The 15,989-nt window shown below is 37.5% G+C and overlaps 4 protein-coding genes across 5 annotated transcripts; all 4 read right to left on the reverse strand.

Annotated features, from left to right (window-relative positions):
* Positions 1-1,930: 1,930 nt before the first annotated feature.
* LOC113108484 (gamma-crystallin M2-like) lies at positions 1,931-2,758 on the reverse strand. Its single transcript, XM_026271647.1, has 3 exons — positions 2,703-2,758; positions 2,337-2,579; positions 1,931-2,235 (listed from the first exon to the last, which is right to left on the reverse strand). The coding sequence occupies exons 1-3, from the start codon at positions 2,706-2,708 to the stop codon at positions 1,963-1,965; spliced, it is 522 nt and encodes a 173-aa protein (XP_026127432.1). The 5' UTR covers positions 2,709-2,758; the 3' UTR covers positions 1,931-1,962.
* On the reverse strand, positions 1,934-9,915 carry LOC113108479 (gamma-crystallin M2-like). 2 transcript variants are annotated; one of them, XM_026271642.1, is made up of 4 exons: positions 9,830-9,915; positions 9,482-9,724; positions 9,135-9,382; positions 1,934-1,987 (listed from the first exon to the last, which is right to left on the reverse strand). In XM_026271642.1, exons 1-4 carry the CDS (start codon positions 9,839-9,841, stop codon positions 1,963-1,965), a joined length of 528 nt encoding a protein of 175 aa, XP_026127427.1. In that variant the 5' UTR covers positions 9,842-9,915; the 3' UTR covers positions 1,934-1,962. The 2 variants fall into 2 exon arrangements, with proteins under 2 accessions (XP_026127427.1, XP_026127428.1); XM_026271643.1 differs by lacking the exon at positions 1,934-1,987 and having other exon boundaries at positions 9,095-9,382.
* On the reverse strand, positions 4,772-5,684 carry LOC113108480 (gamma-crystallin M2-like). The gene is made up of 3 exons (XM_026271644.1): positions 5,615-5,684; positions 5,274-5,516; positions 4,772-5,086 (listed from the first exon to the last, which is right to left on the reverse strand). Exons 1-3 carry the CDS (start codon positions 5,624-5,626, stop codon positions 4,814-4,816), a joined length of 528 nt encoding a protein of 175 aa, XP_026127429.1. The 5' UTR covers positions 5,627-5,684; the 3' UTR covers positions 4,772-4,813.
* Positions 9,916-14,930: 5,015 nt separating the features above from the next.
* LOC113108485 (gamma-crystallin M2-like) lies at positions 14,931-15,872 on the reverse strand. The gene is made up of 3 exons (XM_026271648.1): positions 15,796-15,872; positions 15,371-15,610; positions 14,931-15,249 (listed from the first exon to the last, which is right to left on the reverse strand). The coding sequence occupies exons 1-3, from the start codon at positions 15,802-15,804 to the stop codon at positions 14,977-14,979; spliced, it is 522 nt and encodes a 173-aa protein (XP_026127433.1). The 5' UTR covers positions 15,805-15,872; the 3' UTR covers positions 14,931-14,976.
* Positions 15,873-15,989: the final 117 nt, after the last annotated feature.

Consider the following 15,989-nt stretch of genomic DNA (forward strand, 5'->3'; position numbering starts at 1 on the left):
TACCAGCCTGTTCAATCTCTCAAGTGTTTTATCAGAGATACCTAAAGACTGGAAAGTTGCTGCAATTGTTCCCATTTTCAAAGGGGGGAACCCTACAGACCCAAACTGTTACCGACCCATCTCCGTCCTGCCCTGCCTTTCAAAAATCAAGTCAACAAACAGATAATATGTAATCTCGAGTCACATCATTTCCTCTCTGATATGCAATCTGGCTTCAGAGCTGGTCATGGGTGCACCTCAGCAACACTAAAGGTCCTAAACGATGTTATAACAGCTCTTGACCAAAAACAACATTGTGCTGCTGTTTTTATTGACTTGGCCAAAGCTTTTGATTCTGTCAATCACAGTATTCTTATTAGAAAACTTAAGGCCCTGGGGTTTCTCAAACACGTGCCTTACTTGGTTTTCTAATTGTTTCACTGACAGATTTCAGTGTGTTAAGTCTGAGGGTCTGCTGTCTGAGCCTTTGGCTGTATCTATGGGGGTGCCCCAGGGCTCGATTCTTGGCCCGATGTTATTCTCTGTTTATATTAATGATGTCGCTCATGCTGCGGGCAACTCTCTTATTCATCTCTACGCAGACAACACCGTTCTGTACGCTTCAGGCTCAACATTGGAAAACATTTTAGAAAAACTCCAAAAGAGTTTTGAAGACATTCAGTTAGCCTTCTGTGAGCTTCAATTGTCTTTAAACTCTAGTAAAAGAAAATGCATGATTTTTAATCGGACACAATCTGTATCTTCGGCCCAATAAACATCACCACCCTGAATGGGTCTAAGCTGGAATATGTGGTGAAATACAAAAAACTAGGGGTCTGGCTAGATCCCTCACTTTCCTTTCAAACCCACATAAACCATCTCCAGTCAAAGATCAAGTCCAGGATTGGGTTGCTATTTCAAAATAAAGCTTCATTTACTCTTCCAGAAAACAGGCCCTTGTGAAAATGACCAACATCCCAATGCTTGACTTTAGTGATGTTGTCTTCAGAACTTCTTCTAATTCTTTACTAAAGAAATTGGACATTGTTTACCACAGTGCTATTCTCTTTATTTCTAAAGCCCCATACAACACCCACCACTGCACTCTTTACTCACTAGTTGGATGGTCTTCGTTACACAACCGGCACCTAAATCACTGGTATCAGTTAATTTACAATTCCAAATTAGGCAAAACACCATCTTACCTAAGTACTCTAATAACCACATCAGTGCCTGTATTGAACCTGCGTTTGAGTAAATATATCTCTCTAGACCCTACAAAAGCCTGCACGTCTTTTTGCCACTCTTCTTTTACATTTTATGCTGCAAATGATTGGAACACTTTACAAAAGTCTCTCAAATTAGAATCTACTGTTTCGATCACTACTTTTAAAGTTTTACTCTCAAATTTACTGAAGGACCATTGTACAGTACACATTGATGCTCTTTGTGAACAAAGCCTTATTATGTATTTTTTTCAAATTCAACTGAATGGCTGTCATTGCATTTATTTGCCCATTATCAGTGTATCTTGGACTATACTATTATCCTACTGCTATTTTTCTTGCACTGCCATTTTACATTTTTAAACTATTAGGTTTTACATTTTTTATTTGTATACATTGTCCAGTATTTTTAAAGTCTTCTATATTTGTGACTGTGTATTTGAATGTCAGTATGTTGTACGCCTTATCTTGTCCAGGTCGTGGTTGCAAATGAGAACCTGTTCTCAAACGATTAACCTGGTTAAATAAAGGTAAAATAAAAATAAAAAAGATAGAAACTTATAAAAGTAAATTTTTACTTAATATACATCTGGGTTATGCACATTATTGGGTACTGAGTAAACTATCCTGTCTTTTAATCCTGTGTTTATATATATATATATATATATATATATATATATATATATATATATTAGTGGCATTAATGATTTTCAGGACGATGTTTATTGTTGTAGAGAAATTATTTTATTTATTAACACTAGTACCAGGAGTCCATGATGCGCCTCATGCTCATGAATCTCATGCCACCCATATTGCTGAAGCTCCTGTACTCTCCAGGGCCAAAGTGCCACATTCTGCCTTTGTAGTGGGGCTGCTCATAGAAGAGCCAGTGGCCTTCCATCACATGACAGGACTGGCATTGAGACATGCGATAACGGTCCATGATACTGTCACAATCATCCATCATCTCGTACATCTGACCCATGAAGTTCTCCCTCTCATAGATCCTCATTCTGTAGGATCCTCTGTACTGTAGTGGAAAATAAGTCATTTCAGTTTATCAGCCCAAAAAAGTTAATAATAAATCTATTTATGTTAATTTGTTATCTTACAAGCTTAAACTGAGCTTACCATAGGGATCATACGGCAGGACCTGATGCAGTTGCTCATTCCAAACATAGACATGTAATCGGCATAGTCTCCTCTCCTAAAGAAATACTGATTTCCCATGTAGTTGGGATGATCATACATCATCCAGCATCCACTCTCCACTCTGCAAGAGTGACAGCGGCTCATGTAGGAGGAGAAATCACCACAGTCGCTCATACACTCATAAGAGCGACCCTGGAAGTTCCTGTCCTCAAAAAAAGTGACCTGAAAATTCAAGTGTAATATTTTAGTTATATAAAGTGAAATACATCAAATAAAAAATAAATAAAATAAAATAAATAACTGTGTGGAAATCGATGTTGAAATCAGTGCTGGAACAAGATTTACCTTCATGTTTGCACTGGCTGATCCTCAGTAGTTCCACAAGAGAGAAGCTGAAGCTGATTCTGCTTGTTGACTGACTGTCACCTGTGCTTTTATACTAGACCAAGACTAAAGGCTACCAGGCCTCTATTGTTAGCCAATTCCTGACTGTGCAAGTTGGCATAGAGGTCATTCTAGCTAAAGCCCGTCATGTAGTTCTTAGCACTCGCATTTATTAAAATACTTCAGAAGTTTAAACATTTATAGTATTCTGTATCAGTAACATAATTACAAACAAAAGAATAACAAACAACCCAAAGTTATTTCTCTCAACTATTTCTGTGATATATTCAGAGTTAAAAAATGAGCTTAGCTTTAGTTACTGACCTCATATGTAGTTTTATAAAATACAGCACTTCTACTGTTATCAGTACTTTTATACAATCCATAATTAATGTTTTTGATGTTGTGGGGAAGCTTGCCACTTATATTTTGTTTTGCAAATGTTTTTTCAGTGTTTGGTATATACAGTCATATCCAGTGTCATACCGTGTCCCTTTGCTAAATTCTGCCTTAATGTTGTTGATGACTGATTTATATCAATAACTCAAGGACAGACAAAATGCAAAAAGTATTTCTTGTTGTTGTTTGTTCTTTATTTTTTTCCTTCTTCACATTGTAAACATTTTAGATTTTTGAAAAATACAAACACTGTGTTAAAGCCAGCTAAACATATTTCACACCAATTAAAAGCACTTACATTTGCACCAGTTTAAATCACTGATAGTAACCTAACATCATTTAATTTACACCCTTAAAAACAAAGGTGCTTAAAAGGTTCTTCACAGCGATGCCATAAAATAAAAATGTTTGGTTCCACAAAGAACCATTAAGTCAAAGGTTGTTTAAAGAACCATCTCTTTCTTAACTTTTTATAATCTGAAGAACCTTCTTTTGCCAACAAATAAACTTATGTGTAAAATAAAGGTTATTCAGATGTTAAAGGTTCTTTATGGAACCATTTAGACAATAAAGGTTCTTCTGTGGTATCGTGAAGCACCTTTATTTTTTATTAATAGTGTATGTACTGTACTGATTTAGGTCATTGTAGCATCAGTCATAACAAAAAAGTTCACATGTGCCATAGTGATTGTGGTGTAAGAAACATTAGGAAATGTTCTGTTCACTTAGACTGATATATGAGTTGTAATTGTTATCAAATGAGGCTTTTCTCTTTTAAGTTGACTGTGAGAAGCATTTTTATTTGCAAATTATAGTTTATAATCATGTTACTGCTTCTAAACATGCTATGCAATGTCACAAATAATTCCAGTCTACATAACAATATTTGAGATTACACTAATGTTTTTATTAGCCTGTGCTCTCTATCAACTACGTATTGCCCTTTTGAGGCCTTTGGTTGTTTAACTCTTTCCCTATCAGCATTATATCAGCATTTAAAAAGCATGACCAGCCACCACCAGCATTTATGATCATTTTGACAAAACTTTAATGGCTCCCAGAACATGCAGTATGTCAAACGAGTGTGTGCTTTTAAGCAAACCCATTTTATTCTAGCTTCATGCGTTCCTTTTTTATCAACACTTAAAAAAAAAAAAAACAGTATGAACAAAAAGATTAGAAGATCATGTTTCTGTCAAAGATTATGTCTGGATTGGTGATCGAGACCGATATGGAGTAGATCACTTCCATCAGCAACCCCTAAGCTTGCACAGTCCTGTAAGAATTGTTGGGTCAACATTTAATTTGGGTAACATTAGGCAGTTTAGATTTGTGTGCTGTTTAATGTTTAATGATCACATTATTTTACACATGCATCTTCTTGCATATGTTATCGCTTGTTTCTGCTTCTTTGTCTGTTGTGATCAGGAGATTTTGTACTCTTTCAGAAGATGTGTAATACTGCCCCCTACCATATAACAGTGAAAACACATCTGTCTGTCAGTTCGGGGAAAGAGTTAATAACAATTAGCATGAAAACCTAACCAAGAAAAATTTATTAGCATTCAACGTGTAAATTATTTTGTTAATTAAAGTGTGTTTTGTGTAATACTAATTTTTACAACACAAGGTTTGCTTTTGTAAAGAAATAATTTTATTGAAACACTAGAACACTAGTACCAGGAGTCCATGATACGCCTCATGCTCATGAATCTCATGCCACCCATATCTCTGAAGCTCCTGTACTCTCCAGGCCTGAAGTACCACATCCTGCCTCTGTAGTGGGGCTGCTCATAGAAGAGCCAGTGGCCGTCCATCACATGACAGGACTGGCATTGAGACATGCGATAACGGTCCATGATGCTGTCACAATCATCCATCATCTCGTACATCTGACCCATGAAGTTCTCCCTCTCATAGATCCTCATTCTGTAGGATCCCCTGTACTATAGTGGAAGAGAAGCCCATCAATTATTATTTTTTTTACCCCAACTAGAGTTTAAATGTAAACATACATCTTAGATCATGTTTCTGAAAAATCTAAATTTAATTGTAAATTGAACATTCCTTCAAGAAAATTGTCCCGAGTGTATTGATTTATTGCAAACACATCCAAATATTCATGGAACTCACCATGGGGATCATACGGCAGGACCTGATGCATTCATTCATTCCAAACATAGACATGTAATCAGCATATTCTCCTCTCCTAAAGAAATACTGATTTCCCATGTAGTTGGGGCGATCGTACATCATCCAGCATCCACTCTCCACTCTGCAAGAGTGACAGCGGCTCATGTAGGAGGAGAAGTCACCACAGTCGCTCATACACTCATAAGAGCGACCCTGGAAGTTCCTGTCCTCGTAGAAGATGACCTGAAAAGTCAGAATTATTATTTTAGTATTTTAGAGTTACATTATGAAATTAATGTCAATTAAATCAAATATAAAATTGTTGTTGGAATGAAACTGACCTTGCCCATCATGGTTGCACTGGCTGATCCTCAGTAGTTCCACAAAGGAGAAGCTGAAGCTGAAGCTGATTCTGCTTGTTGACTGACTGTCACCTGTGCTTTTATACAAGACCAAGACTAAAGACTACACCCTGTCTATTGTCTGTCAATTCCTGACTTTGCAAGTTCAAATAGAGACCATTATAACTAAAGCTTATTATGTATATGTTAAAACATATTTGTCATGATTCTAGCGTTTCTAATTTTTATTAAAGAAAGGATTGATACACACCTGTTAAGCTGATATTTTCTTATTATATGCCAAAATATAGTAAGGTCTAGTATAGTATAGTATAATATAGTATAGTGTGTAGTGTAGTGTACTATAGTATTCAATATTAGTAAAGCAAATAACCAAAGATTAAATTTCACTTAACCAAATATGTTTTATTTTTCGAATTGGATCTATATTTTTGTAGTAAGTTGAGTCAATCCCTTCATTTCTGTTTGTAGCACAATATTAGATATTTTAATGTGAGCACACTCAAAGTCATTAAGTGATTTTGTTAAATGTTTTAAATATTTTGTACCACTTTTAAAAAGTGTTTACTGCAACTCTCCTCACAAACAAAATTAAAATTCGTTAGATGTATTTACACAGCAGATAATTTGCTGTTAAATGGGGAATAAATTGTGTAAAAACTGTTTTCATTTAGAAATTGCAAGTACATTTTACAATTACAAAGAAACAGCAACATTGAATTAAACAACATTTTGAAGAAGAACTTAAAAAATTGCTTGTAAAACAATAAAACTATTTGTTTTATTTATAAATTGAAGTATAATATTTTGTGTATCCTTTTTGATTTGCCGATTTGAATTGATTTGAAACAGTTTTGGTTAGCTGATTGCTTTGTCTCGGAGAAATAAAAAATGTGTTGTACTCCTATTGAGACAAATCAAGCAACTCAATAAAAATTATTATTATTAGTATTAGTAGTAAATCCAATAAAGCAGTTTCCCTAAGATTACCTCTATTTATTTTTGGCATCTGTCAAGATAAGAAGAAATAAGTTATTGTTTTTTTTTTCCTAAAAACTGTCATCTGACAAGATTGTGGTTGGAATATGTTTGACAGCATGTAAAGAGAAATATGAACAAAATAGGTTAAAATTAAATAGATTTATTTGGAAACCACACACTACTTTGGTTTTCATTTGGAAGCTATGTTAAAGATTCATAGCAGTTGTAATATAGTGAATGAAATCCATGTATTTTATATTTTTAGATCTTGATAGCCCCAGTTCCCATTCTTGTACATGGTATGGAAAAATAACAGCCAGGAGACTCACAAAAACAAATTTTGTATGCCCCAAAATAAATAAAAAAATTGAGATTTTGGAACGAAATGTGCTTAAGTAAATAATGGCATACCTACTGTGTGCATTTGTATGTGTATATGTTGCACAATTTGCTCAAACTATTCAGATATTTTCAATTCAAGTTTATTTGTATAGCACTTTTCACAACACAAAATGTTGCAAAGCAAAGATTCAAGACTTTTCAGTTAATGTACATATTGCAGAAATGTGCAGAAAAATAAATTAAGGATGTACTCAAAAAGAAGATGAACAGTATTCACAGCAATTATTATATTTTGCAATTAAACTTATAGCAAAATTTGGTTGTTCTGTCTGTTGTTTCAGGGTTTATATCATCTGAGGTCCTCTGAGGGTCAGCATCATCTCTTTTCAGGTGTTCTGGATCCAGACTGAAGCTTGTGTAAATCCTAGTTACCATGGGGGGTCAATCCTGTGGCAGAAACAGAGAAACAAATGGAGACATAATTAGCTGCTGTTCCAACCTAGTAAAATTACTTAGTTTAACCCAAGTAAATATTTTCATAATAATAATGTGCATTTGATTTGATATAACTGTAGTAAAAGATTATGAGACGCATTATTAGAATGCTTGGCCAAAGAGATGTGTCTTTAATCTAGATTTAAATGGTGAGGGTGTGTTTGTGAACGGCAAATGTTATCAGGAAGGCTATTCCAGAGTTTGGAATAAGACTAGTTAGGTACGCAGGAGTTAACCCATTAAGAGCCTTAGGTAATAATATTTTGTAACTGATACAGAACTTAATAGGTAGCCAGTGCAGAGATTGTAGAATTGGGGCAATATGATCATATATCCTTGATCTGGTAAGGACTCTAGTCGCTCCACTTTTGGACTACCTGTAACTTGTTTATTGAGAATGCAGGACAGCCACCTACAGTACATGTAGCAGTACATTACAATAGTCCAGTCTACAGGGAATGCATGAACTAGCTTTTCTGCGTCAGAAACAGGTAATGTTCTGTAGCTTGGCAATGTTTCTAAGATGGAAGAATACTGTTTTTGTAACATGGGAAACATGTTTTGTCTTGTCTTTTCAAAAGACAAGTTTCTGGCTAATATAACACCCAGATATTTGACTGTAGAGGAAGTAACAGTACATCTGTCTAGTTGCAAATAGCAGTCCAAGATATTTTGTGTATTGTTTCTTGGTTCAATAAGTAATATCTCTGTCTTTAATCTGAATTTCATTGGAGAAAATTATGGGTCATATAATATTTTATATTTTTAACACACTCTGCTTAGATAATTTAGAAGTTTCATCTGGTCTTGTTGAGATTTAATGTATAGTTGAGTATCATCAGCATAACAGTGGAAACTAATCCTGTATTTTCTAAATAAACGGCATAAGCGGGAATTTGACATTGATTAAATGTATGTTGTATTGCATAAATCATGAATGCATTCATCAATTTGTGCACTGACATAGGTAAGCATTTACTTTTTTTAAACAATGACAAGCAAGCCGGCTAAAAATATCCTGCATCCTGCATATTCCACATTGAAACTGTTTTGATTGTTTTGTCTAGGAAAATCCCTCTCAAAGTATCTTACAATTTAACTTGTTAACTCATTCAAATTATTACAATGATGAGATAAGGCTGTGTTGATTTAGAAATATTGGCCAATTCTGTAAAAATTCAACAGTACAGCTGTGTTTATTGTCTTACAACCTCTGAATCAATGAGTAGGCCTATTTTGTTGTCTTTATAATGAGGGCCTAAAGTTAAACAGGTTTTTTTTGAGAATGACAGATATCTGGTGTTATGTGGAAATCAAGTAAGTAGCCGTTAAACAATTAAGCCAATTGAAGTTCTGGTATGCTTAATAAATAAAATGGTTCATAAATAAAATGTCTCTGCTCTCTGCTGTAAAATGAGGTTCAAGTGCCTTGCTCAAGGTTGCAATATCCTGTTGGGTTTTGAAAGGTTTTCTTAAAGACAGTCTCTGGCTTTGGACTTAATGTTGCACAGCTGAAATAGTCATTTTTAAGAACTAGCGGATGTGTTAACTATAAAATGTTGTTGGCTATCATCTTAAATAGGTTCATAAATACAAATATAGGTGGTACTTAACACAATGTTTAGTTACAAATTATTTTATTGAAACTTTGGGACACTAGTACCAGGAGTCCATGATACGCCTCATGCTCATGAATCTCATGCCACCCATATTGCTGAAGCTCCTGTACTCTCCAGGGCCAAAGTGCCACATTCTGCCTCTGTAGTGGGGCTGCTCATAGAAGAGCCAGTGGCCGTCCATCACATGACAGGACTGGCATTGAGACATGCGATAACGGTCCATGATGCTGTCACAATCATCCATCATCTCGTACATCTGACCCATGAAGTTCTCCCTCTCATAGATCCTCATTCTGTAGGATCCCCTGTACTGTAGTGGAAAAAAACTCATTTATCAGTTTTTCAGCCAAAAAAAGTTTCAAATGAATCTATGTTTATTTGTTATCTTAAGAGCTTAAACTTAGCTCACCATAGGGATCATACGGCAGGACCTGATGCAGTTGTTCATTCCAAACATAGACATGTAGTCGGCATAGTCTCCTCTCCTAAAGAAATACTGATTTCCCATGTAATTGGGACGATCATACATCATCCAGCATCCACTCTCCACTCTGCAAGAGTGACAGCGGCTCATGTAGGAGGAGAAATCACCACAGTCGCTCATACACTCATAAGAGCGACCCTGGAAGTTCCTGTCCTCATAGAAGATGACCTGAAAAGTCAGAATTATTATTTTTATATTTTACAGTTCTATCTTTAAAATTAAGGGTAATTCTAATTAAATTTAATATAAAATTGTTGTTGAATTGAAATTTACCTTGCCCATCATGGTTGCACTGAGTGATCCTCGGTTGTTCCACAAAGGAGAAGCTGAAGCTGAAGCTGATTCTGCTTGTTGACTGACTGTCACCTGTGCTTTTATACAAGACCAAGACTAAAGGCTACAGCCTCTATTGTTAGCCAATTCCTGACTGTGCAAGTTGTCAAAGACACCATATATAGGACCAACATACATGGTTTTGTAATTTTTCTGCCAATTGTTCTCTGAAAACTGTACAGTACATTTGACCTTACTATTGTGGGTATAATGTACTAAACTTTTTGTACAAATGTTGTAGATTAAAATTTGAATGTCAAATGTGTGTTAACTTTAAAAAAAAAAATAATTTGCAGTAAGAATGGGGAAAGGTCTGCGAGCCAGAATATAAACTCAAGTCACCTCTTGCGCCACGCCACTATATGTCTATGTGAACTATCTATAAGGGTATCAGCTCTGACTGAAACCGACTGTTGTATAAAATAAGAATACTACTTTTGAATTAAATATTTGTATTAATATTAATATAACAGATACAGTAGAAACTGGTTTGATTTAAAAAAAAAAAAAATGTTATCCTTAGCAATTTTGCAACATTATGTACAATACACTCTAATCAGCAACAACATTAGAGCCACTCACAGGTGCAATTAACAACACGATTTCATTAGAATGTCACATTTTGAAGGGTGGGATATATAAAGCAGCAAGAGAACAGTCAGAATTTTTGAATTTCAAATGGTTTAAAGCAAGACAAAAAAAAAAGTGACTTTGACAATGGCCAGTTATGCTCTGGGCAATGTTCTGCTGGAAAACATTGGGTCATGGCATTCATGTGAATGTTTTGACACTTACTACTTATTGTAAGATTGTTACGGAATATGCAATCCCCTTCATGGCAACGGTGTTTCATTCTGGCAGTAGACCCTTTCAGTAGGATAATAAACAATGAACAAAAAAATTGTTCAGTAATTATTTGTGGAACATGGCAAAGAGTTCCAGGTGTTGCCTTAACCTCCAAATTCCCCAGCTCTCAATCTGATTCAGCATCTATAGGATGTGCTGGACCAACAGATCTGATCCACTGATGCCCCATCCCAACATATCAGACCTGCTTTTGCAGCACAAGTGGGACCTGCACAATTTAAGAAATGTTGTAATTGACAAAAGCAGCTACACAGAGGCTCAGGCTGTGACCAGCTGATGCAGTCAGCTGTCAAATCACTCCAATCACTACCACTGTCTTATTAGACACAGGACATATAAATGTGGCACCACTGCTAGGTAAGTATGCTCAATGGCTCAGAACCCTCCCTCCTTCGCCATTATAAGCATAAGCATATTACTGTGCACCTTCTGGTTGTTGTCTTCTTTGTTTCAGATCACTAAGGCTTCCAAATCTTAGCGGGCATGGACCTCACTACTTAGAGACACTCATCTTCATAACCAGGCTACAGGAAAGACATCCCACTGCCACATCTACATGATTATCACTGTTTGCTTAAAAGCATTATTAAGAGTCTTAACGGTCATGTATTTCTAAGCTGATGGTTCCAGGGATTAATGTTTAAAGCTCTTGTATGTTCAATTATTTCAGGAGCAAGAACCCCCATAAGGAACCATACCGCCAAAGATAAATTGTGTTCAATAAACTCAAGTAACTTGCCAAAGTGTTTCCTGTCTGAACTATATTTATGAAACTACATTTAGTCTCTCAATGTCATTTACACACAGCAGCATGCAGTAGCAGCTGTGTAATGTCTATATAAAAGTGCAATGTGAGTCGAGCCAATACAGTATTTTTTTGCTTGCAACCATAGTGACAAATAAAATAATAAAGATGGACTGCAGTGTTAATAAGACTGTCTAATCACATTTGAAACAGCAAAGGTCCAGTCCAGAGACAATTTATCTGTCAGATCTAAATGAAACAATAGCAGCATTTATGTATGTGTGCAAACAGTTCAACACTGCTGCACATAGGTGTCTTGCACTTCTTGATTGTCTTGCAACCACTAGTAGATGGCAGGGGCCCCTCAGTTGATGTAGGAGTTTGGCCTTTTAAGCACAATACAACCTCTGCAGAGGCAGACCCACCTCAGTCTGATCAGACCTGGGTGTATGTCCCCATCATCTTGGGGCCTAACTGGGGTCTTCAGGCATGGTCCAGAGCCTCCTGCTGCAGTGTTCTTTAGTAGCTGCTTTTTCTTTAATGGTTTGATGCATTGTTTGGCTGTTGATTCCCAGCTATTGGAATATCTAACCATTTCCTCATATAGGAGCTTATGATTATTCTTATGCCGTCAAAGAAAGAAATCAGCTGAAGAAATCAACTCTCATAGCTGAAGTCTCCTTAAATGATGGTCCTTAGACCCACGTTGTCTGCTAGGAAGACTAGACCAGAGCCTGCATGGGGGAGAGAAGTGCTCACCAGAGACTGCTGCACCCTGAAACACTGGCAGGGTTGGCAGATCTCCTGAGGGCACTGAGGAGAGATAGGCATCATGTAATGCAGTGTACACCGCTCTTTCCCAGAGGGAGCTGGCCCTCAAAAAGTCCTTAGGACGTTACGACGTAGGCTATCCAGCGAAAAAGACGGTCCACAGTGGTTCCACTAGAAGCCTTCAGACTGGGAGTGCTACTCTGATTCTAGCCTCTGCGGAGTACAAGAAGTGACACACCCAACAAAAGGGGCGGGAACATGGTAGGGCTGGGTCTGCTCCTGCCCAGCAGCCCTTGATGACCGCCTCAACCTCCTTAGAGGAAGAGAGGTAAACACATGTTCTCACTCGAGAAGCCTTGAGAACGAGCTCTTGGTCTAGGGAACACGGGTGGAGATAGGACGAGCCGCCTACAACCCGTCCGCCAGATCATGTGTGATCCCCGTGATCTTGGTCGCCACTGTGCCTCAGCAGCAGCGGGACCACAATCGCAAGATCACATGCATGGACACACTCCTTGGCGTGTGCCTGGCGAGAGCAGAGCACTTAACAGCGAGAAAAGCACAATCAGCCCCCCGAGAGCCGACTGTACACTCCTCATTAATGCTGCGTATTATAATATTAGGCATAATATGCTTGTATAACTGATGCTTGTGCAACTGATACTTGTGCAACTGGTGAGCTCATTGACGCCCTCCACATCAATCTCCTCAGAGAAAGACAGGCAGAGTATCGCACCCTCTCAACGGGGGGAAAGTACTGTAACATGGGCTTCCGAACCCCCGAGAGCGGGTGCCGGATCTGGTGGTTAAGGAAGAAGATAGTGACTTGGCCATCTACTTTCCTTCCACAAGATCCAAAAGGGAAACCGATGAGCACAACCACCTCTCCGCCTGGGCAAAAGCGGGCACCGCTAGAAACGCCAGTGATGGCTCCCTCCTCAAAGAGAGCCTTCTGAGAGTAAAGCAAAACGCTTGCATTGGAGCCGTCAACTCCCTCGAGAGCTGATTCCACGTGCTTCACTCTCAAGCAGACAACACACTGATTACACACATGATTCAGGGCCGGTCATGCTGAAGGGCGTTCCCCAAAGTGTTTTTCTGATGCAGCTCAAGTTCTTGAAGAGGAACTATTCAATTCTATTTCCAGCTCAGGGCTGCATTGTTTACACTTATGGGTCTGTCACGTGATGTATGAACGACTCGAAAAACCCGAAGACTCGAAAGATGAACTGATCAATTCTCTTTCCGGCTCAGACTGCATTGACTGAAACAGATGAACTACTAGACTTATTCCAGTACAGTACCTATAGAATATTATACATGAGCGACTGAATGACTCACTCCCAGAGATGACTCGTTCATTCTGGTTCACATTAAAGTTTAGTTAAAAATTAACGAATCATTCAAGAAAGACCAATCACAAATACAGACAAACCATGGGTCAAGTATGATGGACGGGTGATCAGTTCTGAATTGAGATGAGCGTCAGCATGCATTCCATCAATGAGAGCATTTGGGTTCGGCCTAACATAACACATTAAAATTATTTAGGCTAAGCATTCACAAGCCACTGTTCATTGTTATTTTTAACAGAAAAGAATGCAATGAGCTCGTATACACGACTTCATAAGTGGGAAATGTGAAGCACGTGAAGACAGCAGAGAAGCGCTCTCAATCAGCACAGTGGAGTGCATCACTTTGCAGTTTATTATTTTGAGTCATTAGAGATGCGGCCCTGCGGACATGGCCCTCTCGCATTATATATATATGCTGCATATATCAGAAGTTAAGTGCTCCGGCGCGGTTAGCACTCACACTACATTTGTTCCGTGCACGAGCCCAACTGAACCGTGGGCTTTGGGGGTCAAACATGCTCTCGTGCAGTTAGGATTGCCTAGTGTGAAAAGGCTAGTACTGAGTACACCCTTATCCGCACCCCGCACACATGAGTCTCTACCCACTCACTACTGCACTCACCCATTAAGTGTTGTGTTGGGTGCCGCGATCGTGCTAGTATCTATTTGAAAGGTGTCCCGTTATAATGATATGATCGAGGCTCTGGACTTTGAGCATAACTTGTTTTTCTACATTAAAATATTCAAGATTTTCTATAATAACATTAATGCCCTGGCAGTGGCAAATGGTTTTATATTTCTTTTGATTACATTAATATTTAAGTTGAGATTTACAAAAAATATTTTAACTAAAAATAATGCGATTGATCGGGATTAAACATTTAATCATTGACCCACACTAATCCATACATAATTTTAATGGACAGACTGCTATTTTATTAAATGGATAGTGTATTTATAGTATCTGTATTTTCTATTTATTTTTTTGGTGGTAAATTGTGAAACAAATTTATTAATTAACATTTAAAAACAGGGTAATAGAATATAGACCGGAAATATTGAGAGAGAATAATAAAAATGATCATATTCTTTATGAAAATTTGCATATTCAGAAACTGTGTGCATTTTGTTTTAATGTTAGTATAATAGTATTTTTATAATTTAAAATGTACTAATTTATCACTGTTCTTGTCAGAGAGGATAAATTATGTTTCCTGTCCGTGGTATCAGTATAAAAAAAAAAACTTATAAAAACTGTAAATTCAGAAATCAATTCAGACAAATTTGTGGAATACTCATTTTGACAGTTTGCTTTTGTAGAGAAATAATTTTATTGAAACACTGGAACACTAGTAACAAGATTCCATGATACGCCTCATGCTCATGAATCTCATGCCACCCATATCTCTGAAGCTCCTGTACTCTCCAGGCCTGAAGTACCACATCCTGCCTCTGTAGTGGGGCTGCTCATAGAAGAGCCAGTGGCCGTCCATCACATGACAGGACTGGCATTGAGACATGCGATAACGGTCCATGATGCTGTCACAATCATCCATCATCTCGTACATCTGACCCATGAAGTTCTCCCTCTCGTAAATCCTCATTCTGTAGGATCCCCTGTACTTTAGCGGGAGAGAAGACAATTATATTTATGTTGAACAGGTATTAGGGATCATTAGGGATCAAATGTTAAGAGGCCCAAATGTGTTCACTTTCTCATCTACTATGAAATGTAGAACTCACCATAGGGATCATACGGCAGGACCTGCATTCACTCATTCCAAACATAGACATGTAATCAGCATATTCACCCCTCCTAAAGAAGTACTGATTTCCCATGTAATTGGGACGATCGTACATCATCCAACATCCACTCTCCACTCTGCAAGAGTGACAGCGGCTCATGTAGGCGGAGAAGTCACCACAGTCGCTCATACACTCATAAGAGCGACCCTGGAAGTTCCTGTCCTCGTAGAAGATGACCTGAAGAGTCCAAGTTATTATTTTATTGATTTAAAGTTTTTAATTAGGAACATTTGTTGCATTTATGCATTCTATATCATTTTATAGGATAACATTATGCATTGCATAATCTCATTAAACATTTTTTTGTTTGTTTTAAGTATTTTCAGTTTGAAATTGTTGCAACTTAAGATTGCATAACTTACTTTGCCCATGGTCACAGTTGTGTAAATTGCTCCTCAGAACTGAGTGGATCTGCCAGCTACACTGACACAGTCTGTATGAAGCACTCACTTTTATACCAAAGAATATGTGCCCTGCATTGTGAGTAAGCTCCTGACCCAGCAAAAATACGTAGAGGCCCTAATGAAAAGTGAGATCTATGGGGATATTTGTCAGC

The sequence above is a fragment of the Carassius auratus genome, chromosome 9 (genome assembly GCF_003368295.1).
Source record: "Carassius auratus strain Wakin chromosome 9, ASM336829v1, whole genome shotgun sequence".
NCBI classification, from domain to species: Eukaryota; Metazoa; Chordata; class Actinopteri; order Cypriniformes; family Cyprinidae; genus Carassius; species Carassius auratus.